A 27,425-nucleotide genomic window follows, 5' to 3' on the forward strand; every position below is an offset into this window, starting at 1 on the left:
CATCAAAATTAGGTGTTCATTAAAACATAAACAGAATGCTGGCAAGAAAAAGCATTAAATGATTAATTTCCACATAATTATGAGGGTGAAGTGGATAAAGATAAAAATCTGGCAATGGCTTCCAAATGGTACATTTAAAAAAGAAACTGAAAGATTAATTTTGGCTGCTCAAGAGCAAGCTATCTGAACTAATGCATTCAAGACCAGAATTGGGGAAAAAATCATTATATGTTCCAAAGAGCAATGTGTGCAAAGAAACAGAAGAAACAGTAGATCATATACTCATCTCATGTAAGAAGATCACACAAACTGATTATAAACAACAACTTAACACACTTATTCACTGGAACATTTATAAAAATTATCATGTGCCAGTAACAAAAAATTGGGGGGAATTTAAGAATTGAAAAAGAAGAATTGACAATGAGCAAGTTAAAAAATTGTGGGATTTCCAAATATAGGCTGATAAAGTCTTGGTTCATAACATACCAGATATAACTGTGGTTGAAAAGAAGAAAGTATGGATAAATTATGTAGCAATATCAGGGGACAGTATAATAGAAGACAAAGATTTGGAGAAGATCATAAAGGATCAAGATCTGAAAATTGAAATTGACCAATTATGGCATAAACCAGTAGTGTTTATTGGCACACTGTGCCATACCAAAACATTTTGGATGGCAGTTAGAAAATATATGCATTGACAAAATTTCCATCTGTCACTGACAAAAAGCCACAGTTTTTGGATCTGCACATGTATTACACATGTGCTTTACTTTACAACATCCTAGATGCTTGGGAAGAACTCAAGTTTATGAAGACCAATACCAGAAAAAGAACTGGCATCTATGATTTCATGCTGTAGTGCATATAATAATATTATATACTACTGTAGCTACAGCATTATATAAGCACTATTAAACACAGAAAGATTTTGTTTTAAGATTGTTCCTGCAGGCTTAGAATATAAGAAAAGCAAAGAAAAAAAGATAGAAGAAGATCCCTCCAAAGCTTATCAAGGGTAGTCCACATTTTGTATCCATACTATCTGTCTGCCAAGGAGTCTTAGCAGATAGAGCAATGATGTAGAATCCTAATGAGCTGGAATAGGACTTAAGGTTGAATATTTTTAAAAAGATTAAAAAACAGGTCCAATTTTCTTGTTTCCAGATTCAATTATTAAGACTCAGGACATATTAAGATGTTGCATTCAAATCTGAACTTGGTCTGGAAGATTGCAGATATCAACCAAAGATTATTTGGTAATTTGATAGCTCATGTGATGACATATCATTCTGCAACATGATTTTTTTCTCCTCTTTGAAGGAAGTTTAACTATGTTTCATTGTCTAATTGTTTTTATTCTGACTGTGAAACTTTTGGTTTCATTCCTACCTTTAATTCAAGTCATTTTTAGTCATGCCAGTCTGAGGAAAAGTTTAATATAAATTACAACAATAAGGGTCCTATTTAAAGCTGCCTTTCCCTGCCCCTCAAGTCCAGTTTCAAGCCACAGAAATATCACCCGCTTATATGTAATGGTATTATTACAATCATATATTCAATCCTTTCTTTTGGTTGCATCTTCCTTTATCATTGTTACTGTGCATAGTATTTATGTATTTGATTAGTATGTATTACACAATAATAACAGGTGAATTAATACAGGGAAATTAATTGTTTATACATATTTCCCAGTGACACAAGAACAAGCAACATAGGTGGTAGTAGCTAATATGATAAACGTAATGTCTGAAAATCTTGATTCACAGAATGACCATCAGTCTAGCTAATTAAATGGCCTGAATTTTTTGAAAACTAGGAATTAAATCCCTATGTTGACCTCCAACGAATCTCAGGATCAAAAGCCACTTGCATTAATTAGATAGCATATAACAGCTACACTTAATACCTCTCTTAGAATATTAATTTGTCATCTTCTCTTACATAAATCTAAGAGGGAAACAAGGAAGGAGGAAAATAAGCCCATAGTTTAAAATAAAATTCAAAAAGAATTGGTTGCTTGATGCAGCATAGGTTATATATTGTATTGTTTATTTATAAAATATTATATATTTTATAGCAGTCTTATATCTACCAACTCAAAAGTACAATATCAGTTTAGGTTATATATTAGTAAGTCCTCGTTTTATCTTAGAATTAACTGAAAGCTTTATAACCGTTTTTTGTGTGTGGATAATTTCTGTTTTAAAGTCATTGTTGCAGACATTCTGAAAATGATTCAAACTCACAAAGCATATAAACATTAAAGCCAGAATCACTCACCATTATTCCAGTAAGCAAGCAAACTCCTTTCCCACAGTAAGTATTAGGTACCATATCTCCATATCCAATGGAGAGAAAAGTTATTGAAATCAACCACATTGCTCCAAGGAAGTTGCTAGTAACGTCTTGTTGATCATGATACCTAAATAAAGAAATATGATTTTACTACAGTTTCTTCGGCAGTACTTTGGGATTCAGAATCACAGGCCTTATTGTTATGTGATACCAAATTATGTACTTTGTGGCATAGCTCATAAACAAATAAATACACCGAGTGGTAACGTAGTCCTTCCAGCTCTATATGTAGATCTGCTTGCCAAGTATACAAATCATACATATATGGTTTGTGGTCATCAGTTTTGACTATGATAATCTCTTATTAGAAGAGGAAAAAATAAAATATTTTTAACAAATGTAATCATAAAGTGTGATTTCAATTAATTGGTTGACTTGATTTACAACGTATAATTTGTAACATAGTAATCAGTCAAAAAAAGTAGCATATTAATATTAATTATTAAACATGTTCTTTTGGTAACCTTGAATAATTTCAAATGCAGATGGGCTACAACAGATAATGAAGAACATCTATTTCCACATAGCATTTATTGGTGTTAAGATATGTAACTCATATGAAACAAGTACACACATAGATACATATAATATATACACACATATATTCATCTAAAAAGGAAACACACAAAAAAGTAAAGATTAGTAATATATTTGTAATGTATATCAATATCTGCAATGCTGTAACATTGTAAAGAGTGTATTTATGTTTTTAAACTCTTGAAAAATGTTCACTAAAATTATTTTTAAAAAATAAAATAAAAAGGAAACACCATATCACTATGCTGGTCTATGACTATAATAACAATTTGATTGATATCATATCCCATTTTAATAGCAGAATCTTTGAAATCACCACTGAACATTGATTGAAACAAGAACTAGTATTCTTCAGATTATTTTTCCATGTGTGTCCTATTTAATATCACAGTACTTTATCTCCTGATAAAATTTTAGTTTTCAGTTACAACGCAAAACAGTGCAAGACATAATTCATGATGAATTAAGTAAAGCGTTACATTTATATAATAAATAGCTCCAAAACCAGACTTGCAAGTGAAATTTCAGGGTGGGAAATGTTCTCAGGATTTCTGCAACAGATCTGTTGATCTAGTCATGATATTATTGTATACAACCTGGTTTCTACTTATGTAGCAATAGCTTACCCTTGTGCAACTTAAGTATTGCAGATTTATCACAATGTTTATCATAACAATTATTGCCTGGCAGTCACAACAAAAGAGACAAGACAGAGTTTCATAGTAGCCAATCTTCATACAAAGGTAAGGTTGGTCCAATGTTATATTTGAGCAATCTGATGAGAGAATATAGAGAATTTGAGAGAATGTAGTGAAGGAAGTGTTCCTGAAGATATTGACCATTATGGAAGAATCAAAATAGAAATTAATTTTAAAAAATTTAAAATGACCCAAATATTGTAAGATATGTTCACTAGGATTCTTAAGAGATTTCAAGTTACAATGTCTTTCAAAAGTTACATGCCATCAAATGTTTGTCAACTCTTAGCTACTACATATATAGATTTCCTCCATGACAATCTGTCCCTAACGAGATTTTTTAGCTCTTCCACAGTGTGCTTATCACCTCTATAACTGAGTGTATCCACCTTGCTGTTATTATCCTCTCCCCGCCCCCAACTTTTCCCAGCATTAGAATCTCCCCTAGAGTTAGCCCTTCACATAATGTAACTAGTTTTCTTATCAGTTTTAAAACGTATTTAAAAACACGATCTGGCAAATTAAGTATGTCATGATGCTCCCACGGGCTGTTTTCCTTATCAGTGGCTTACATTTGGTTCATAAAATATATTGTTTATATCACATAATGATGATATAATGCTTGACATAAAGGAAAGATCATTGCCTTACAGAGTTTGAATGCAACTCAGCTGGTCCCAATAAGTTTTAGACATTTGTTAAATTGTCCATTCACTATTTTAATGTGGCAATGTATTAAAATATAATAAAATAGTAGTTATGTCCACGATCTCTTTCTTGATACTAGTCTATGATCAATCTTATCACCTGCCACTTTTTAAATGGTCATTTTGGTGGATCTTCCATTTTTCTATCGAAACATGTCAATGTTCATTTCTGATAACTTTATGCACCTCTAAGCATAATCTTTGAATAATCTTTCAGGACCAGCTCCTTGCCAAAACTATGGTCATATGCCATGGTCATTCCCATCTTCAAAAAGGGAGACCCCAGCCTAGTTGAAAATTACACACCAATCTTTTTATGCTGCATCACCTGTAAAGTCATGGAATCAATTATTAACCAATCCATCATCCTCCACTTAGAGACAAACAACCTACTGCCTAATAAACAATTTGGTTTCAGAAAAAAACTATCCTGTAATCTGCAACTCTTACACTGCAAAAACATATGGACTACATAACTCGATCAGGGCAAAGCAATAGATTCAATCAATATAGACTTCTGTAAAGCCTTTGATTCAGTGGTACACAACAAACTACTCCTAAAACTAAAATCTTATGGTATCTCTTGACAGCTGCATAACTGGATAGAAGCATTCCTGTCAAACAGACAACAAATGGTCAATATTGGGAGCGTCCTATCAAATTCTGTACATGTCAACAGTGGTGTTCCCCAAGGCAGTGTTCTAGGACCGACTCTTTTCATACTCTACATAAATGATCCCATTGATCATATTAAGAGCAACTGCGTTCTCTTCCCTGATGATTTAAAGCTATTCAACACCACACACAATACTGCTACCCTTCAAAAAGACCTTGACTATGTATCAGAATGGTCAAACAAATGGCAACTTCAAATCTCAACAAATAAATGCTCTTTTTTACATATTGGCAAAAAAAATCAGAAAATAAAATATAGGCTGAATAGTCAAGACCTTGCTGATGATCCAAACTCTGTCAAGGATCTTGGAGTACTCATCTCTAATGATCTAAGTGCTAGAGCCCACTGTAACTACATAGCCAAAAAGGCTTTAAGAGTTGTTAACCCAATCTTACATAGCTTTTTCTCTGGTAATATTACACTACTAACTAGACCATACAAAACATTTGCAAGACCAATACTCAAATACAGCTCATCAGGCTGGAACCCATATTATGTATCTGATATTAACACAGTTGAGAAAGTCCAGAAATATTTCACAAGAAGAGTTCTCCACTCCTCTACTTGTTGCAGAATACCTTATGCCACCAGACTTGAAATTCTAGACCTAGAAAACCTAAAACTACGCCACCTTCGGTCCGATCTAAGTATAGTATATAAAATCATACGTTGCAATGTCCTACCTGTCAGTGAATACTTCAGCTTCAACCATAACAATACAAGAGGAAACAATAGATACAAACTCAAGGTTAACCACACCAAACTTGATTGCACGAAATACGATTTCAGCAACAGAATGGTCAATGCCTGGAATACTCCACCTGACTCTGTGGTTTCTTTCCCAAACCCCCAAAACTTTAATCTTAGACTGTCTACTATTGACCTTACCCCTTTCCTAAGAGGTCTGTATGGGGTGTGCATATGTGCACCAACATTCCTACCATCCCTGTCCTATTGTTTCTTTTCTTTTTTCTTATATGTATCCATGTATTCATAACTATGTTTTTACTTATACCTATGATCTTGTAAGCAACTGACAAACCAAGTAAATAAAAATAAAATAAATAAATATGAATTCATTGTGAATTAGAAAGTCATAATTTTGCCAATTCTTAATCTTTATAACATAGTTCTTTCAAAATAAAAGATAAAAATTAGTATATTAAAGAAAACTATATGAAAATATATATATTAAGCTAAATTAGTTGCCAAACATTCCATGTTTTAGGAGAAATGGGAACATAAATATAAATAAATGTTAATGTCAGTTGTAAATATGGTAGACATTTTTAAAACATGTTTTAAATAGAATTGTAAAATGTTTTCTGTTTTCTTTTTGTATTCAGCCTTGAAATAAGGCGAGATGAAAAATAGCCCTTGACTCTAAATAATTCCAACCTAAGCAAGACACAGAAGTGATCAGGAATTAGCCAGATTTAATTGCTTAGATGTTATAGATCTCATTTACATGTGACCAAAATTCTTGAAAATAATGTGTATCATACTTGAAAATAAAAAGGCTGACATTTTCAACATTTTGACATTTTCAAATTAAAGGACAACTCTAATAGGAAGCAATAAAACGTTTTATCTATTTGAAAAATAAAACATATAATGAATAATGTTTCTAATAATATATTGCTTGAACATTTGGATAGTGAATGCATTATATTTTCAGTTTATAGCAATTATCTTAAAAACAATTAGTATATGTCTTTAGAGACAATAAATTAAGATACAATAGTTACATTGCCTAAATTAACTTTATCTTTTAATAAAACAGCCCATAGTTTATTTATCTTATTTTTAATTGGATTTAAAGAATAATAAGAATACAACTCCTAGCAATTGACAACACTATGTTAAATCAATAATTATTTTCCTGAGACTGCATTATGTTAGTAACAGAATACAAAATGACTGCTTATGAATAATTTTAAAATAAAGTAGCCTTTAAAAAACAAGTTTTGACACAGTATGGAATACATTAACATTCTATTAAACAAAATTTGCCACAATTGTGTACTTATTTGTTTCCAGAGTTTTTTTGCATTGGTTTAGTCATGGTTAGAGATAGATAAATGTTTGGTCAGATAACTGCTTTAAGCTAAGAGAGTTTTAAGCTTTATGAAATAGTGCAATAAAATAGTATGGAAATTCTAAAAATGGAATTTCTATTCCATTTTTACCTTAAGAATGGCAAAAAACAATTAAGCTAATCCACCCAGGCAAATCCTGTATTAGTGATCCAAAGTCAGTAGCCCTCCAATATGTTTATTTTCCTGAAATGTAGTTGTATATTTCCCATGAATATTCTTCATGAATAGTCATGTTCATGAAAATAATAATAGTGTATTCTAGTAAGTTAATTAATTATAAAAATTTAATCAAGTAAACATGTAAGCAAAACTACCTATGTTTACTCTTGTTCAGCCCCAAACCAAGCGATAATTTTATTTAAGGGGAATAGATGAATTATTCAGTCTTATAAAAGAAAGACTTTGTTTCCAAATAATGTCAGCTGTTTTGATGGGTTAAAAACAATACAATTCTGATGCAAGTTTCAAAACCAAAACTAAATCAGAAACTAAGTCAGACTGGAAAAATCCAAATATATGGGAAAAAAATAAGACACAGATAGAAACTGAAATTAACATGTTTATTCATCTCTACCAGACAATGTCTGTGTATGAGGTTACAGCACTAGCAGCAGGTTAATTTGTACCTTTTGCCTTAAAACAGAAAGAAGATTAACACAATTTTAACCTTTTGATAGCTTCCCTCTGATGAGTTGTCCAATATTATAGGTTTGCTTTAATGTAAAACATTACATTCATTTGAAGGAACTGAACAAAAATACATTGTTGGGTCTTTTTAATAGAAATGTTTTGAACCAAACAATCACCTAACTTTTTCACACATGTTGTGAAGCTTTCTCCTTTTCTATTTAGGGGTGGGATTCAAATTTTTTAACAACTGGTTCTGTGGGTGTGGCTTAGTTGGTAGGCGTGGTTTGGTGGTCATTTTATTGGCTGGGTGTGGCCAACTCAATATCACTCACATCGAGGCACACATCTCCTCACCTGGCCTCTCATAATTGTGGGGATGCTGCAACAGTTGTAAGTGTGAAAAACAGTCATAAGTCACTTTTTTCAGTGCCATTGTAACTTTAAATGGTCACTCCATACAAGCAAAATACCAGCAAAGGAGGGGAAAAAAACTCCAGAGACATTCCTGAGACAGGAAGTCTAGTCCTGCCAAGAATGTAATAAGGGTTAACAGAGAGACAGTTTCTGTAAGCAGCACCAGAATGTTTTCTTCCTGCCTTCCTTACAGGATTAGGCCAGTAATTTCTTCTAACAACCGTTCTCTGAACTGCTTAGAATGTTAACAACCGGTTCTAGGGAATAGGTGCAAACTGGTAGAATCCCACCCTTGTTTCTATTCCCTCTCTGATAAAAAGATATACCATTAGGTTTACTGTTTTTCCTTCAAACATTGTTGACCAACAAGGGCACAAAACAAATTTGCTTACAATCAAGCAATATCCTCATTTTCCATTGTGCTTTATCCAGCTTTTTCTGTTCCATTTTCTGTACATGGTTGTCATGGCTCCATGTGGGGAAAATAACTCATTAACTGTCTTTCCTCTATTATCATCCAGGAAGCACTTCTATCTGTGAAAAGTCAACAGATGTGGAATTTTGAGAGCAAGGGTTTTCTGGATGTTTGTAAATGAAGAATACAAGAAGCTAAATTCTCTACATTGAGATTTCATCCCCACCATCTCATGCGCTCACTCTTGGTTCAGCTTTTGAGTTTGGACTTTCTTTTCTTTTCGTTTCCTTTTTTCCTTTTGTTTATTTCCTACATATTCTTTTTGTCCTTTATTATATTTTGCTTACATCCATTTGTTTTCCTAACATCATACCTCTTCCTATGAGGAAATGAAGCTGGGATGATTGTCTGCACATAGGAAAAGCAACTGCAGCCAAGCAGAAATTCTTCCCACCCCACTTCCCCAAGCACAGCTCATGCTTTCCCTTAAAAGGCTGGAAAAGCTTATAGCCCCAGACAGATGACTTACAGCCCAACTTGAGAGATGGTTTCATTCACTCACTCACTCACTCATTCACAAGTTTATTTACAAGTATCCATGTCAGAAAAAGAGCAACCAAACTGAGGCAGCACCTCATCCCAACTAGTGCAAGAATTTTTGGAAGGAGCCAAAGATTTATAGATTTATTTATTTGGTTTGCCAATTGCTTACAAGATAATAGGTATAAGTAAAAAATACATGGATACATATAAGAAAAAAATAAAAATAAAAGAAACAATAGGACAGGGATGGCAGGCACATTGGTGTGCTTATGCATGCCCCCTACAGACCTCTTAGGAAAGGGGTGAGATCAATAGTAGACAGCTTAAGGTTAAAGTTTTTGGGGTTTGGGGAAGAAACCACAGAATAAGGTAGAGTATTCCAGACATTGATCACTCTGTTGCTGAAGTCGTATTTCCTGCAATCAAGTTTGGTGTGGTTAACCTTGAGTTTGTATCTATTGTTTCCTCTTGTATTGTTATGGTTGAAGCTGAAGTATTCATTGACAGGTAGGACATTGCAGCATATGATTTTATATACTATATTTAAATCGGACCGAAGGCGGCGTAGTTCTAGATTTTCTAGGTCTAGAATTTCAAGTCTGGTGGCATACGGTATTCTGTAACGAGTAGAGGAGTGGAGAACTCTTCTTGTGAAATATTTCTGGACTTTCTCAACTGTGTTAATATCAGATATGTAATGTGGGTTCCAGACTGATGAACTGTATATGAGTATTGGTCTCGCAAATGTTTTGTACGGTCCAGTTAGTAGTGTAATATTACCAGAGAAAAAGCTATGTAAGATTAGGTTAACAACTCTTAAAGCCTCTTTGGCTATGTAGTTACAGTGGGCTCTAGCACTTAGATCATTAGAGATGAGTACTCCAAGGTCCTTGACAGAGTTTGGATCATCAACAAGGTCTTGACTCTTCAGCCTGTATTTTATTTTCTGATTATTATTTTTTTGCCAATATGTAAGACAGAGCATTTATTTGTTGAGATTTGAAGTTGCCATTTGTTTGACCATTCTGATACATAGTCAAGGTCTTTTTGAAGGGGAGTAGTATTGTGTGTGGTGTTGAATAGCTTTAAATCATCAGTGAAGATAACACTGTTGCTCTTAATATGATCACCGGGATCATTTATGTAGAGTATGAAAAGAGTCGGTCCTAGAACACTGCCTTGGGGAACACCACTGTTGACATGTACAGAATTTGATAGGACGCTCCCAATATTGACCATTTGTTATCTGTTTGACAGGAATGCTTCTATCCAGCTATGCACCTGTCAAGAGATACCATAAGATTTTAGTTTTAGGAGTAGTTTGTTGTGTACCACTGAATCAAAGACTTTACAGAAGTCTATATTGATTGCGTCTATTGCTTTGCCCTGATCGAGTTGTGTAGTCCATATGTTTTTGCAGTGTAAGAGTTGCAGATTACAGGATAGTTTTTTTCTGAAACCAAATTGTTTATTAGACAGTAGGTTGTTTGTGTCTAAGTGGAGGATGATGGATTGGTTAATAATTGATTCCATGACTTTACAGGTGATGCAGCATAAAAAGATTGGTGTGTAATTTTCAACTAGGCTGGGGTCTCCCTTTTTGAAGATGGGGATTACTGTGGCTTGTGACCATAGTTTTGGCAAGGATCTGGTCCTGAAAATTTTTTCAAAGATTATGCTTAGTGGTTCGGCTATGGCAGTGGATAGCTTTTTTAAGAAGTAGGCACGTATTCCAGCCGGTCCAATAGATAGAGATGGTTTTAGATTGTGTAGTGCTTTTTCAACATTGTCTTCTGTAAAATCAATATGTATTAGATCATTGGAGTTGTCTGTGGTTCGACTAGGAAATACTGGGCATGATCCATTGCTATTTACAAATACTGAGACAAAGAATTTGTTAAAGTTGTTGGCTTTAGTGGTGTTGTCATTGCAGTCTTTGCCATTAGGTCCTTTCGGGGGTGGGATGGACCCCAAGTCTTTCAGTTTGTTGTTTACAAAATTGTAGAAAGCGCAGGTGGAATTGGTGCATAGAAGGTTTTCCTCTTGTTTAATGTGATAATTGGTGCATTCAGTTTTTATCTGGTGGCATAAATTTTTGAATCAGCTTTTGAAGTTGGCAACGTGACCAGATTTGTTTTTCCACCAAAGTGATTTCTTTTTGGAGTGAAGCTTCCTTATTGTTATGGGTAATTTGTTTTTTCTGGTTTTGGGAGTTGTTATTGGTACACATAGTTTGATGACTCTTTTGACTTCAAGTAAAAATATGTTGTAATGGTCTTCTACAGTATTGCATCCAGTGAATAGAAATTGCCAATCAATAGATGTTGAGACTTTTGTTTTGCCTGATTGTTAAAGGACTGGACATAAGTATTAAAGATGCATTTATGTAGCAACATTAACTTGTAGTGCCTAGAAGGTGGGAATTAACAGAACAACAGGCTGTTGATGGGGATAATGTGTTGTGCAATTAGACCTTGCATATAGATCTGCTACCTTGTTGTGTGTCCAGTCTTTGAAATACAAAGAACGTCACCTTCCCTCATCTCAGACTCTTTCCTTTAAAAAGCATTCTTCATATCCTTTCTTTTTCCTAGCATTTTCTTTTGGCTCCTTTTTTCAGTCACTGGCTACCCATACTTTGTCTTTCCAGACTCCTTGGTGTCTACTTCCTTTCCATTCCACATAAGTATTCCTATTGCCAATTTCACCCTCCTACACAGATGCTAGTTACATCACTTCACCATTGTTATAGCCTTTGTATTAGAAATATTGCATGTCTCCATCCTATAAATGTTTTTCCAACACAATCTGTAATAAATTAACCTTACTTAGGCAACTGTGTGGGATGCCACTTTTCAGAAGAACACAGTGCTCTAAAATATTTCTATATACGTCAGGATTGCATATACAGAGTAAAGATGACCTTGAAGGAGATATGCAGGATCTGTTGCTAAGAAAAAGTAGATGAAGCATTTTTAAAGTCCAGATTGAAAGAACATTCAGAAATGGCTCAGACAGATGTCTCTCTAGTTCACTGAACTATAAAGAAGGAGCACATCAAAATCAGGCTTTCAAGCTTTTTTTATTATAGCCAATCTCAATAAAGGTAGTTTTAGCCTTCTTCTGGAGCTGATTCCTTCGTCTAGTCCAGGGGTCCCCAAACTTGGCAACTTTAAGACTTGTGCACTTCAACTCCAGAATTCTCCAGCCAGCTATACTATGCTGGCTGGAGAATTCTGGGAGTTGAAGTCCACAAGTCTTAAGGTTGCCGAGCTTGAAGACCTCTGGTTAAGTATATTAGTGGGGCCGACATTACATAATCAGAAATGAACATATCTATGCAAATGGAACAATTTGAGGTATGTTGTGAAGATTCTCTTCAATCCATACAAGATACTAGTATCCAGCAGAAGCATCTCCTTTCCCTTGGCAGTTCCCAGAACCATCTCTGACACTGCTCCAGAAGATTTCCAACTATCTAGAGCAGTGCTAGAATAAAGAAGAATCAACAAAACTTGACTTCCTCTTTTTTCCCCATTGGAAGCAGCCCATGAAAGGAATTTTGCTCATAGGAAGTTTTGGATTAAATTAATTTCAATTGGTGCAAACTAACTGTAGGTCTCTTTTGTCATGCATAAGATTACTAAAAGTTTTAACAGAAAAATATGTTGAAATGATATGACAACTAAAATTTTGTGATCCACTTAACACTGAGGTTAAAAGCAAGCACCTATCAATCACAGCATATTTTAACTGAGAAAAACTCAGTACGAAAAAATCAAGTTTTGAAAACAACAAAACACTTGGGAAAAAAGCAATTCTTTTCAGCACCACATTGTTCAAGAAACAGCCTTGAGTAACTTAAGTAAAATACCCCTCTAGAGCAGGGGATTGGACAAGAAGACTTCCATGGTCCCTTCCAGCTCTATTCTGATTAAAATTTCATTTTAAACATGAAAAGCCTTAAATTACAAACTGGATTTCAGCTACTTCCTGCCCTAAACCCAAATTTTTGTTATTGAGTTCACCCATAAAAGTACTAACGATTTATATTTCTCAAAGAAATAATCCAAATGACTGTAGGTTCATAGAAGTAACTGCAATTGGAGTGCTCCTTGCATAATGGGACTCAAATACCTACCTCTCACCTATGTTATTTATGTTCCCAATAGCTTTGGTGACAAAGTGATCTATCCTTCTTTAATAGTCACAAGAGCTGTCCATTATTGGAAGACAATTGCTATAGTATTGCCTTGAGAGCTGTTTCACATTCATCTTGATACCAATATGATATTTTTTAAAAAAGGAATTAAACTATATATCTCAGTTGAATATGCTCTTTCTTACATAAGGGTTGCGTCTTTCAGTTTAGCCTACTCAACACTGGCAAGACTAACACTCAGAAAGATTGTGAGAAAAACATTTTTATACCTTCTTTTTTAAAAGCTTCCTCAAACACTACTGATCTGAGCAAATCATAGTCTGTCAAACACTATACACTTAGACTAATAATAGCAAAAACTATGTCTCTAACTAAATCTGCAACTTGTCATTTTGACACTAAATGGGGTAACTACCTATTAGTTGTCTCATAACATATTAAATCTTCTATCTTTTCATCACCATTAAAATAAGCAGTATAAAAGGGCTCCTCCCCTTTTTACTTGTTCATCAATGCATTAATTTTTCCATATGGATTTTCCTGATGAAAAGGAAAGAAAAAAGAATCCTAAGTCAATTGTTAAAGTATAACTAATGTTAATTATTGCCAGAACAAAATCCCAACTGTCTGCAAACCCATAGAATGTCTCTTGAACTGGTTGTCATACTGAAGGGCAAATTGGTGTTTAGTATGGATGAGAGCCATTGCTTTGCCTTCTGTACATCTAATATCACATGAAATACACAGGCCCTCGGGTCATCAAAACGTATATCTACATCCCAGCAGGATTTCTAATGCAGAAAATGTATTGCATGAGATTCTAGGGTTTTTGTGAGAACTTAATAAGAAATTCCATAAGTCTAACATGTTTTATGTCACTGACAATCAGTGGTGGTATTCAGCCGGTTCTCACCAGTTCAGGTGAACTGGTAGCAAGAATTTGGTGTTGGTCGCCGAACCAGTACTAACTTCTGGCTGGCCATGCCCCAACCCGGTCACTACTCGCTCCCTTGCCCCGCCCACCTGATGCTCACTCACCTTACCTGCCTGACGTTCGCCCCACCTAGTCACTCCTCCCCTATGCAGCACACTGGGTTCTTGTGGCTTGCCTTTAACCTATCTTCCCACATAGTGCCTACACCCAACTGAGCAGCCCTGATCTGACTGCTCATAGATAAGCCTGTGAGTCATGCTAGGACCCCCTCCCCACTATTCCTGGAACCTTGCCTGGCCTCCCTCATCATTCCCAGGACCTCGCCTGGCCTCCCTCGCTATTCCTGGGACCTTGCCTTTCCCGGCTGACTAAGCCACCTCGTGGTCTCCCAGGTCTCTCCTACCATGTGGTGGCCACAGTGCAATGAGCAGCCACAGAGGTGCAAGAAACCTGCTCGCCCAGGTGGGCTGGGGCTTTTCTTCCTCCCTGCTCAGTTTACAATACATGCATTCAATGTCTATAGTCCAGAGCATAAATACATGTGTGTTTAACAGAATTGAAAGGGAGTTTGGAGGTCTTCTAGTCCAACCCCCTGCTCAGGCAGAAAAACTGAGGATGCCAAACTCTCAGTAGAGGTCCTGGGAAAGGTGTCAGAATAACAATAACACTTAAAAAGAACCTTGGGGGGTGGGGGGACCCTATAGCATTTCAGCATTTCATGTACCTGAAAACATGTAAATATTGGGGAATGAATTTCACTAGCATAACATGAGTCAGCAATAATAGGAAAATATAATCTCTTAGCCTTCAAATACTATATGGGACACAGGTACTCCCACATGGGTAGCCAATAAGAGCAAAGAAAAGTTTTATGTCACTGTACCTGATCAGGGTTTCTGAGATTTTTTTTTTTTTTTGTAAAACTAACAGCTTTCATAGCTTGAAAATATTTGAAAGCCCCTAGTCTAAGGTAACTCATATTTTCCATCGACAAATATTCCCATTCTACCTCCTAACCTGTTCTTGCTTCAGCCTCCTTAAATGATCTGCAACTTTTTACCCTTGGACCCCTTCACTCATTTAACCTTTTCCCTAAACCGCAGGTATTTTTACTAAGATGAGAATTTTTTAAAGATTATGTCCTCTTCAACCCAAATGTAGTATATTTTCATCAGTCAAGAGTATTATTTCATTTTTTTAAAAAAAGACAGATTTTTTTGCATTATGCAAAAAAAAAAAGAAATAAAATATAAAATAAAAATAAGTTAATAAATACTTAAGTAATTATATGAAAACTTAAATAGCTATATGGGTTGTAACCTTGGCCATTTGGAGTTTGGCTGTGCATAGCCCAGTTTGGCCTTCAAGTGAATAAATCTTTTATTACCAATTACTGGTCCCTATGACTTTCACAGCTTCTCAACTGTGAAAAAAAGATAATGTGAACATCTAATTATTAGTAACCCATGTGGAGCACCTCGGCCCCATATAGTATTTGAAGTTTATGAGATTATATATTCTAATTATCCCTGACTCATGCAATGCTAAGCTAAATTTATTCACCAATATTTACACATTTCCAAGTGCATAGAAACTCATTCTCTAAAAATATTATCAATGACATAAAAATGTTAGATTCAAAAAAATTCAAAAAAAGTATTTTCTTTTCTTTTATGCTGTCAGTATGAGTAAGCCATAGCCATTGGCACACAATACATAGATTCCTTTGAGAGAAATAATTAAAAAATAAGGAATTAGCACTGACGACCATCAATTTCTGTTATCCATTGTCATTCTAATAATTTAAACAAATGCAATGGACAACAAATGACAGCTAAGATTACACTGCAGAACTGCAGTTAATGTACAGTACTCATTTTGAGACGTGCTTTGAACAAACCAGAAATTGGACATATGTAGGGAAATGGGTCAAAATGTTTCTCCATTAATATCTCCACACATATTCCAAAACTGTTCATAGAAGACAGTGGATAAATTGCTGTTTATCCTAAGTGTTTATCCTAAGATGAAAGAAAAAGACAGCTGTAGATACTTCTAAATATGACTTAAAGAATCAGCTGGAGTTGGATGACATTCAAATTGAGTAAAATAAATAAAATAGAATAAATAATAAATAATGTAACTACCTTATTTTCAATTAACATGGGTAAATAAGTTTCTTTTTTGCCTGTGCCTGCAAGTGAATTTGGTATCCAATTATTTCATCTGTCTTGCTATGTTTTCTGCCAAACACAATCCATGGGTTGGATTTATTGACAGTTTAGTGACAGTTTCCTCTGCAAATTTATGTATACATGCTATAATATGAACAGATGTATTGCATTAATCAACTTTGTCCATCATGGGCAAAACCTTTCAGAATTTAATACTACCAGTGGGCAAAAAAGAAACAAGAAACAACTTAATCTATTAGTGTAGGTTTTTAATTGTACTTCCAATTAAGCCAGTTTTGGATATAAATGCTATTTTTGCTGACAGTTTGCATAGACAGAAACAAACACCATCCTATTATTGTTATAAAAAAGAGACAAAACGGCTGGATTGACTATGTCTGTTTAGAATAAGTGCTAATCAATTCCAGAAATGTGTTTTAGGTAATTTTATCTTTGTGTTTTTAATCTTGCTCAAAAGAACAGAAGTGAAGAGACTAGTATGAGTGACTGAATCACCAGTTATCAATGATCACTGAGTTACATTTAAGTTTACCTCTGAAAGTAACATTTTCTTTGTCAAGCTCAATTTCTGGAAACTTTGTTTTTAAAAAATCATATAGTTTTCTTGGCTGGAATATAGACATTAATTATCTGCCTCTGCCGGTTTCCAATATTTTTATTTTACTTTCATCTATCCTACTGCCATAGGAAGATAGTTAAACTTTCACTGGTGATCCATCTTCCTGGAAGTATAAAATCCAGAATATAAAAATTCATTATTCAGCCATGTAAACACATAAAGAAAGTTTATGTGGTCTATAAATCCATGGCAAAAGAATCCTAATTTGATAACCTGAGCAGGAATCAGACTTAGCCCACAAAAAAGTGCAAATTTTATACCAGTCAAATAGAAATAATACATAAAGAGAAAAGCTGGATGGTTCCCACTGCTGCCATATTTCTAGGCACATTCAGTATAATTTCTAAATATGCATGCATGTTTTATTCAAAACTTCTGCAGAATGAATAAAAAAGTATTTCCCCTTATGTACAAAGTACTCACAAATAATGCCTTCACAGGGTGGAAGATTAGCCAACTGATGCCAATACCAAGGTCAAACTTAGCTCCTAGTAATGGTAATTGCCACAGCAGTAACTCAGTTTAGACCCTCAATTCTAAAGTAGCAAATAGCAAAAAGAAAAAAAGAAAAAAAAAACTTGTGGCAAAGAACAGAGGGTGCAAAACATTTTGCTCATGAAAATATTGCATTCCGAAACTGATCAAACCAGCTGCTGAAGAAACCCATTTTTACTGAAAAACTTGCCTAAATGTCTTTTAAGCATGAATTGTAATCAATTGCTTTTTTATCCATTCCAAGTGAAACTGCATGACATCAATTTCTCACAGAAAGCCATTGCTGCTATGTGAGTTGCATATTGAAGTTAAGCATTAAAGCCTTTTAAAAAAATAATAATAATGGGGTTGTTTAGAAGAATATTACAAGAAATTGTATTTGGGTTTTTGCATAAACCTCTATTCTGAACAACAGTCACATGTTATTTCTTTGTTTGCTTTAGTAATATTTATTTTTTCCATTTTTTAATATTGCAAAATATTATAGTAGAGAGGAGCGTTGCTGAATATTTACTAGACAAACCTGGGACTGAACAATAGTTGCAATCAAGAATCTTAAAAAGGTGTTGGTCCAAATTGAACAAACTGCTGTTAATTTGATGAGAACAATCAAACACATTTGTGTTTTTTTCACTCTTGGTAAAAAAAAAACACCAGAATTCAAAATTAGCAAAATTAAGGGCAACATACATTCGTTGTACCTACATTCCACTGTTTACAATATTACAGAAGCAACTCATACTCGAGGTACTGCAGATACGTATTTATACATACAAAGAAATTGTTGTGGTTCTATCCCAGGCAAATCTGCAGATATATGACTTCTGCCCTCCCTACAATATAATAGCTTATTAGTTATGTCATGGCTGTAATACAAGTAATCCTCGACTTACAGTCCCAGTTGAGCCCAAAATTTCTGTTGCTAAGTGAGGCAGCTAGCTGTTAAGTGACTTTTGCCCCCATTTTATGACCTTTCTTGCCACCAAACAATTGTTAAGTGATTCTCTGCAGTTGTTAAGTGAATCTGGCTTCCCCATTCGCTATGTTTATCAGAAGGTTGTAAAAGATGGTCACATGACCCCAGGGCACTGCAACCGTCATAAATATGAGTCAGTTGTCAAACATTTGAATTCTGATCACATGACAAAAGGATACTGCAATGGTGTGTGAAGTGTGAATAAGTGTGAATAACTGACATAAGTCACTTTTTCATTGCTGTTATAGCTACAGTCACTAAATGAGCAGTTGTAAGTCAAGGACTACCTATGCTTCTGTTGTTATCTAGTAAATTCAGGGTGGAAGGTAGAGAATTAATGATGTTCTTAGTATGAACTCTGATGCAGAAGAGTTGAACCTCTCCGTCCCTGAACTTTCTGATGTCAATTTAAAATACATCTGAAAATACATCAGTCAGTTCTAACTATTTATAATTTATTGGAGCATTACGATGATATGAGCTGAGTGTATTTACATGTTTGCACATTTAAAATTCACACAGAATGTCTAGTTGATCGTTTAAAGCCAATCAACATTTGTGTTTTTGGGTCAATAGCTGAGTACAGAAAATTGATAGCAATCAAAGCTTGTTTGTCAAGCTAAGTGCCTAAGTACCTTTCTCTCAGATCCATACTTTAAACATTTGTCTTCCCTTAAAACAACAACAACAATAATAATAATGCCAGAGTCGAAGAAAAAGAACTGGAAAAAATCATGAAATATCACGACCTGGCCATCGAAACTACGCAATTATGGATGAAACATGTAATGTTGATAGCCATTGTCATTGGAGCACTTGGTACCACGTCCAAGAATTTTGCAAAATACATCAAGAAGTTGCAGCTTTCTGCTGTAGCGCCAGAAGAGCTGCAAAAGACTGAGCTACTCAGAACAACATACTTTAAGAAGATACTTGGCTGATACCTAGGATGCTGGCAGCAGTCCGTATCAAACATCAGAGCCAGTCAATGATATTTGTAATATATTTTTAAATGTACAGTTGACTGAGTTTCATGTGTAATTAATTCATCATCATCATCATCATCACAAAATAAATTGCTAGGAAGTCTTTATAATTTTCTTAAGTCCTTATAAATTGTCATGGCCTTCCAAAGCCTAATGTTTTTTGTGCGCCAGCTCTGCATTTGGGCTCCTTTAGCTAAACATGCCAGCATGCTAACTAGGAGTTGGAAGGAAATGCTTTCCAGTGAGAGCACAGACCACCCTTTCAAATTCAAGTCAATGATACATTTATAAGTAGTGTTGATGAGCAAAAATTGATGTGAACCATTCTAGCAGTTTCTAATCAGGTTCACAACATCAAGTTTTGTTTTGCTTTTAAAAACTGCCTGGTTTGATATTATCACAAGCAGCAGACATCAAATTCTTGCCTTAGTCTGTCACCAAACTGAAACTAGCCATTACTCTTTCTCAAAGATAAATAGAATTTAAAGGCTCTGTGATGCTACCAACAACCAAGGGTTGAGTGATTGTGAAAAGTGGTTGATTATAAAAAATGTCACCATGCTATCTTTCTGGTATTTCAACCAGGGGAGCTTAAAGCAAAAGGAAAGAAAGCAATCTTTGCTGCATAGCAACTGCTCAAATGCATAGAAGGTGTACTGAATGTATACTGAAAAAGTGGAGGAAAAAGCTAGTAGTCTCTTTTTATTCTCTTGTGAATGGAGACACAGGGAGGTTTGTGGTGATTCTCAATCATCCAGGTCATGGTAGTCCCAAAGGTGCTTTTCAAAAGGCAACTGGACTTTTTGGGGTTTTTTTCTTGAAAACATTTTGCTTCTCATACAAGAAGCTTCTTCTTGTATGAGAAGCAAAACATTTTCAAAGAAAGAAATCAAGAAAGTCCAGTTGCCTTTTGAAAAGCACCTTTGGGAGACACAGAGAATTTTGCTAATCTATAAACAGGGTCAGCTAAGGATCCTCTGAACTCTTCTGCTGGTCAGATAATCAGAATGAATTATTTCATGGATTTTTCCTGTCAATCAGCATTCCAAGGCCAACAGACCACCAAAGAATATCCTCAAACCCATTTGTGAAGGATTGGAAAGTAGAAATGGTGTGAAACTAAGGGTGTAGAAATTATTGATTGGATGGATTAGAAAGATACAAAAAATTAATTCTCCTTGGCCTTTGTTTTTAGGCTCACCACTCATAGAAGAGATTAGATTGGAGAAAGGTAGAATAGATTATGTTCCTGAAACTCTTGCCAGATGTATCAGCTTAAAAAGTGGGGGAAAAGTTGCCTGGTCTGCTAAAATTTCTGTTTCTGAAAATCAGTTTATTTGATTCAGTGCTGCACAGACGATTACTGTTAGGTAGAGAATGTTCAGGAGAGAGTCTCTCTGTTTTTGTTAGGGAAGCTATCTAGACAATTTCTTCCTAAGTTGAGCTACAAAAGCAACAAAGTTATTTACAAATATAAGTTGTGCAGATCAAACTAAGATAAACTTCAGCATCGCATTCCTAATCTTTTGAACTGAAATTAAAATTTTGAATGTAAATTGATTAAAACTCTCATGTTTTTTGTAATTTCTAATTAAGATATTATATAATCGATCCACACTTGATTAGAAAATCATCAGTTTCATAGTTAAAAACACTCATGAGAACAGACAAAGGATTGAAAAGTTTTCCTTAACTTCCAATGAACTTATCTGCATATTCTACCTCAGCAGAAAAAAAATTAGATTAATACCAGGACAGCCCCAAACAAATTTTAGATTTCTGGACATGTCATGAGAAACCTGCCACTAGTGTTTTGTTATTTTTTAAAAAATGATGCAAAAGGCTAGAAAATGAAGCTTACTGGGGGGGAGAAAGAAACTGAGTTTCAAAGTCTTGTTGTCTGATGAACGCTCATGGACATATGCCTTAAGATTATCAGAACCACTTTTCAGGATGACTTTTGATCTGAAACTGTTAACTAAATATTTTTGGAAAAAAATAAATGGCCTTGTGCATCAGCCATTAAGATTTGGTATGTTGTCTGAAAAATGACCATAAGGTAGGTATTAGAAGGTTGGCTAAGACAAAAGCCACAGCTAAGTGGAAGCTTGAAGGATTTTCTTCCTCTCTGTGCAAAAATCAAAGACCAATTAATACATGGAGTACTTCTATGTGCAAAATGAAAAGTGATGGAAAAACCTCATGCAAGGTTCAATAGATCAATGAATCAGATGATGAGGAATTCTAAGACAACTTTAAAGCAGTTTCAAAAAATTATCTTTGATGAAACAGTGAATCTATCCTGAAGGAAGTAAATTCTACAGTGACCTCATATGTCTTCCCTTGATTTCCTTAACAATACTCCCCCGCAAATGTGGTGGGTACATGCATCTTGAAAAGGCATAGTAGACCTTAGCCAGGATTGTTGTTGTTTTCTGGTAGAATGAAAGATTGCATTTCCCCCACTAGAATAGTAGAAGTTTGAATTTCTTGGGGGCGGGGAGATTATAAGCGGAATATTTGGAAAGGATAATGCTGTATGTACTCAAAAAAGGAGGGAAAATTAACCTGGGTAAGAAAAAACTAGTAGTAAAAATTACTATGGGGTCTACTCATTAAGTTCCTCATTTTGTTGAAATGAAATGAATGGTTGAAACAGAAATCACAAAATGATGAAACATGTTTTAGAATAAGGAGTAAAGACTAAAATTAAACCAAAGAAGTGCTGTATATTATAGAGGTTTGTGATATATTGAAGACAAAATGACATGCAAAAAGGAAAAAAAAACTTGTTATGTGATCCCAGGCCATTGTTAAGCAAACATGAAAATGTTACTTAACAAAAGAGTAGACAGCTCAATGTAAGCATGTGCATAATTTACCAGTTCCAGAATACAACATTCTGAAGAACTCCAGAACATTCCATTCCTTGTATGGACCACCCTGAACCTCCTTTGGACTATGTCATTTCTGGATTAGTTCAGTGGTTTCTGGAAGATAATCTCTAAAACTGAAGCTCTTTGGTTTCCGAATGAAGTATATTTTTTTTCAAGCCACACCACCACCACCTACAATGACATTAGGTTTCTATTTCAGACTATTTATTTCTAGAAATTTCCAAATGTTCCTGAAATGATAGGGCTATCAGGAGATTCTTCCTTGTCAGCTTTCTTGAACTGGGCTCAGGGGCAGGTCACATATTCCTGGTACTATACAGCTTAGCTTAATATTCTTGGCTGAAAAGACTCAAGACATAGCTTGGCTAGATAGAATCTTTAATGCAGATAGGAATCGAGCCATACAGATGATAGCCCACTGTTAGTAGAAACCTAAAAAGAAGTTTATAGTACTAGGCATTTACTTTTACAGTTTCTTTCTTTCCACCCTTCAAATTAATAGATACTTGGCATAGAGTTTTGTGGTCTTGAAGCCAAGTGGTTGCTTAATGGCCATCTCTGGCCTAAGAATTGCTGGTTCTTACCTCAGTCCTCACAAATATGATTCTGATGTAGAAGTGCAGTGTCCTAGGTTGGGATATTTGGTACATCCCAGTTCTGTACTTCTAATGTTTCTTTGTTATTTGTTCTGTCATTTTCTTTCATCCATTACAACAGTTGACATTATGATCTACAACTCTTACACTGCAAAAACATATCGACTACACAACTCAATCAGGACAAAGCAACAGACACAATCTACATAGACTTCTGTAAAGCCTTTGATTCAGTGGTACAACAAACTACTCCTAAAACTAAAATCTTATGGACACCTGCATAACTGGATAAAAGCATTCCTGTCAAACAGACAACAAATGGTCAAAATTGGGAGCGTCCAATCAAATTCTGTACATGTCAACAGTGGTATCCCCTAAGGCAGTGTTCTAGGACTACTCTCTTCATACTCTACATAAATGACCTCTGTGATCATATTAAGAGCAACTGAGTTCTCTTCGCTGATGATGTAAAGCTATTCAACACCATAGAAAATACTGCTACCCTTCAAAAAGACCTCAACTAAGTATCAGAATGGTCAAACAAATGGCAACTTCAAATCTCAACAAATAAATAAACTGTCTTACATATTGGCAAAAAAAATCAGAAAATAAAATACAGGCTGAAGAATCAAGACTTTGTTGATAATCCAAACTCTGTCAAGGACCTTGGAGTACTCATGGAGTACTCATCTCTAATGATCTAAGTGCTCCAGACCACTGTAACTATATAGCCAAAAAGGCGATAAGAGTTGTTAACCTAATCCTACGTAGCTTTTTCTCTGGTAATATCACACTACTAACTAGAGATATAAAAACATTTGCTAGACCAATACTTGAATACAGCTCATCAGTCTGGAACCCACATTATGTATCTGATATTAAGACAGTTGAGAAAGTCCAGAAATATTTCACAAGAAGAGTTCTCCACTCTTCTACTTATTGCAGAATATCTTATGCCACCAGACTTGAAATTCTAGACCTAGAAAACTAGAACTATTCCACCTTCAGTCTGATCTAAATATAGTATATAAAATTATACATTGCAATGTCCTACCTGTCAATGAATACTTCAGCTTCAACCATAACAATACAAGAGCACACAATAGATACAAACTCAAAGTTAACCACACCAAACTTGATTGCAGGAAATAAGACTTCAGCAACAGAGTGGTCAATGTCTGGAGTACTCTACCTGACTCTGTGGTTTCTTCCCCAAACCCCAAAAACTTTAACCTTAGACTGTCTACTTTTGACCTCACCCCTTTCCTAAGAGGTCTGTAGCAGGCGTGCATAAGCGCACCAATGTGCCTATTGTCCCTGTCCTATTGTTTCTTTTTATTTTTCTTATATGTATCCATTTCATGTATTCATAACTATGTTTATACTTATACCTATTATCTTGTAAGCGATTGACAAATCAAATAAACAAACAAACAAATAAATAAATAAAATTTGTTGGGGGGGCTTTTCACCTCAATTAAGTTAATGACTCCAACTTGGTTCCTTTATATACAGCCAAATCAAAAGCTATTCAGGTAAGCTTCCTTTAAATATCTTTATATTCAAATCTGGCTATAAAACTCCAATGCTGGAAATGTAATACAGTCCTAGGAATATTATCACATGGTGGTCATGTACAAAAGCAAAAGAATATTGATGGCAGATAAAAATATGGCTGGAAGAAATGCTTGGCCAAAAAACAGAGTTTAGACCAGAAGTGTTTCTATTAGGAATAATAGAAGAAAAATGTAGGAAAGGAATGATATATTTAATGTTGTATATTATAACTGCTGTAAGATTGGTTTATGCCCAAAACTGGAAAAGTGGAAATATCCCTGCTGAAAGTGAAATAATAATAAAAAATACTGGTCTGTGCAGAAATGGACAGACTAACACAGTCTTTGAATTTTTTACTTCTTTGAATTCTGTAATGTAGTCTTTAGCCAAAAAAAAGTCAATTGATTGATTATGTGCCATCAAATCAGTGTCAACTCTTAGCAACTACATAGATTACCTCAACAAATTTCCCTTAATTGGGTCTTTCAGACCATCCAACAGTCTGAAATGGCATTCATCAATTGAATCAATTCATCTTGCTGCTGGTCATCCTCTTCTTTTCTTTCCTTTCACTTTTCCAGCATTAACCTCAAGATAACCAGGTCTTCCCATAGTTAGCCTGAAATAGGATAAACTAAGCCTGGTCAGTTGACTGCTCTACTGTAATATATTTCTTGACTGCTTGTTCCTTTACCGTTGACAGCTGATCCTCAAAAGCATTGTCAGTTCTGAGGCTAATTGTTGTACCTGCTATCATTAGTTTAGACTTCTTTATATTTAATTGTAGTCCCATTTTGTGTACTGTAGCCTCCTTGTCTGTTTCACATGAAGGCAATAAGATGGTTTGGGACTCTCATTTTTCTAAACATTTTGTATATTGTTTATGACATGTGTATATTACTGATATTTGAATACAAAGTCCATCTTAGGGGAAATTGGGAGGCAAAGTAAATTAATATTCCAGCATCTTTCTTCTAATTACATATATTTAAGTGACAATTAATTGTGATAAACATGATAATCTTAAAATGGCAGACATAAATTGATTTATTCATTGTTAAGAAAAAGGTAATTATTTTTACTGAGGTGTTCTGGTTATTCAGAGAGTAAAAGATTTGTATAGACTAGGGGTGTCAAACTCAATTTCATTGAGGGCCGCATCATGGTTGTGTTTGTCTTTGGGGGCCAGAAGACATGGCCAGGAATAGGGTGTCCAGCTCAACGTCACTTGTGTCGGGGGCGCCTGTGGAGGCCCAAGCACTCTGCCAGTGAAAATGGGCTTCTGAGCTCTGTTTCTGGCTGCGATGGCCTCTTACAACCCTCTGCCAGTGAAAACGGAGCTCAGGAGGGCTGCACGTGGCCTTCCCAAGCTCCATTTTTGTTGGCAAAGGCACCCTGTGTCCTACACTGTTTCCAGGGTGGCCAGATCTAAGCACCCTGCAGGCCAGATCCAGCCCGCAGGCCTTGAGTTTGACATCCCTGGTATATACTATTCACTGCAATAGAATATATTCTTGCCAGGACTGATCAGTTGCATGGAAATATGAATTTTTTCTACATTCATATATACTATTTCGTCTTTGTATACTAAGGACATAGAGAAAAGCATTTATGCTATAAATCCATTTATAATAAGCAGACAAACTAATTATGTCAGCAGGTCTGCAGCCTCCAGTCTTGCTAGATAAATGCACCTAGCTGAGAAAGCAGGGAAAGAAGTTTTGAAGCAGATGCCATTGTTAGAAAGCAAATTTAATTCAGAGATAGACATTTGCCTTGCTTTAAGTACAGCTATGTATAATAGGAATCCAATATTTGAGCATGAGACAAAAAAATTAATGCCACAGTGCTTAGTGACAAATAAACGTCTATTTAGTTCCCCTCTGACTGAAACGGTACTGACTCACATACTAAATTTGTCAATGAAAGATGGATACAGAGCCAAAGGAAAATTCAATAAAGACAAATAACTGGATAAAAGATGGATGTAATATAAAGAAGAATTCAATAAGAAAGAGACAAATATATGGAGAGATGATATAACTTTATTCTTGTATTCCTGCCAAAGTGCATAGAGTATTATAGTTTATCTTCTACCTATTAATCCTTAGAAAAATTTTGAGCTAGTTTAGATAGAGAGATGATTTCTGAAAGCTATCGAGGGAATTTTAGGATTAAACAGTAATCATGTGTGATCCAGTGACAAATAATCATTTGCACAATGAATGAATAATCTTCTCTCAAAAAGGATAGATCCAAAATCTGGGCAATTTATAACAGAAATCAAAATAATAGCTGGCATTTATGCCCAAGAGCACTGTTAATCAACTCAACGTATAGGCTCTCAAATTTTGATTCAAGCTATTTAGTGATTTTTGCTTAGTATTAACTATTATGACTGATATGATTCTCAGATGTCTTAAGACAAGACATCTTTAGTCTTGATAATGGAGATGCAAAATTAGTTAGGGATCCAAGGCACTGACTGGATCCAAAACCTTAATAACTAAGGGGTTGCCACAAAGAAGAGGGAGTCGACCTATTCTCCAAAGCACCTGAAGGCAGGACAAGAAGCAATGGATGGAAACTGATCAAGGGAAGAAGCAACCTAGAGTTAAGGAGAAATTTTCCTGACAGTAAGAATAATTGATCCGTGGAACCGTTTGTCTTCAGAACTTGTGAATGTTCCAACACTGAACGTTTTTAAGGAAACATTGGACAACTGTTTGTCTGAAATGGTATGGGGCAGGGGTGTCAAGCTTATGTCATCACGGTGGCATCACATGATGTATCGGGACTTCCTCCCTTTGCTAAACCAGGCATGGGCATGGCCAGTGCATGACATATCTGGCCCACCGGCTGGGAGTTTGACCACCCTAGTATGGGGTTTCCTTTCTGAGCAGGGGGTTGGACTAAAAGATCTCCAAG

The 27,425-nt window shown here is 35.2% G+C and overlaps 1 protein-coding gene across 2 annotated transcripts in view; it reads right to left on the reverse strand.

Annotated features, from left to right (window-relative positions):
- Window positions 1–27,425, reverse strand: part of KCNN2 (potassium calcium-activated channel subfamily N member 2) — a 69,541-nt gene that overhangs the window by 21,888 nt on the left and 20,228 nt on the right. For both annotated transcript variants that reach the window (XM_026720064.2, XM_087926944.1), the window contains exon 4: window positions 2,287–2,428. In XM_026720064.2, coding sequence (XP_026575849.1) covers window positions 2,287–2,428 — 142 coding nt within the window. The remainder of the gene's footprint in view (window positions 1–2,286; window positions 2,429–27,425) is intronic.

The sequence above is a fragment of the Pseudonaja textilis genome, chromosome 2, assembly GCF_049901715.1.
Source record: "Pseudonaja textilis isolate UNSWEBS1 chromosome 2, rPseTex1.2, whole genome shotgun sequence".
Taxonomy (NCBI): domain Eukaryota; kingdom Metazoa; phylum Chordata; class Lepidosauria; order Squamata; family Elapidae; genus Pseudonaja; species Pseudonaja textilis.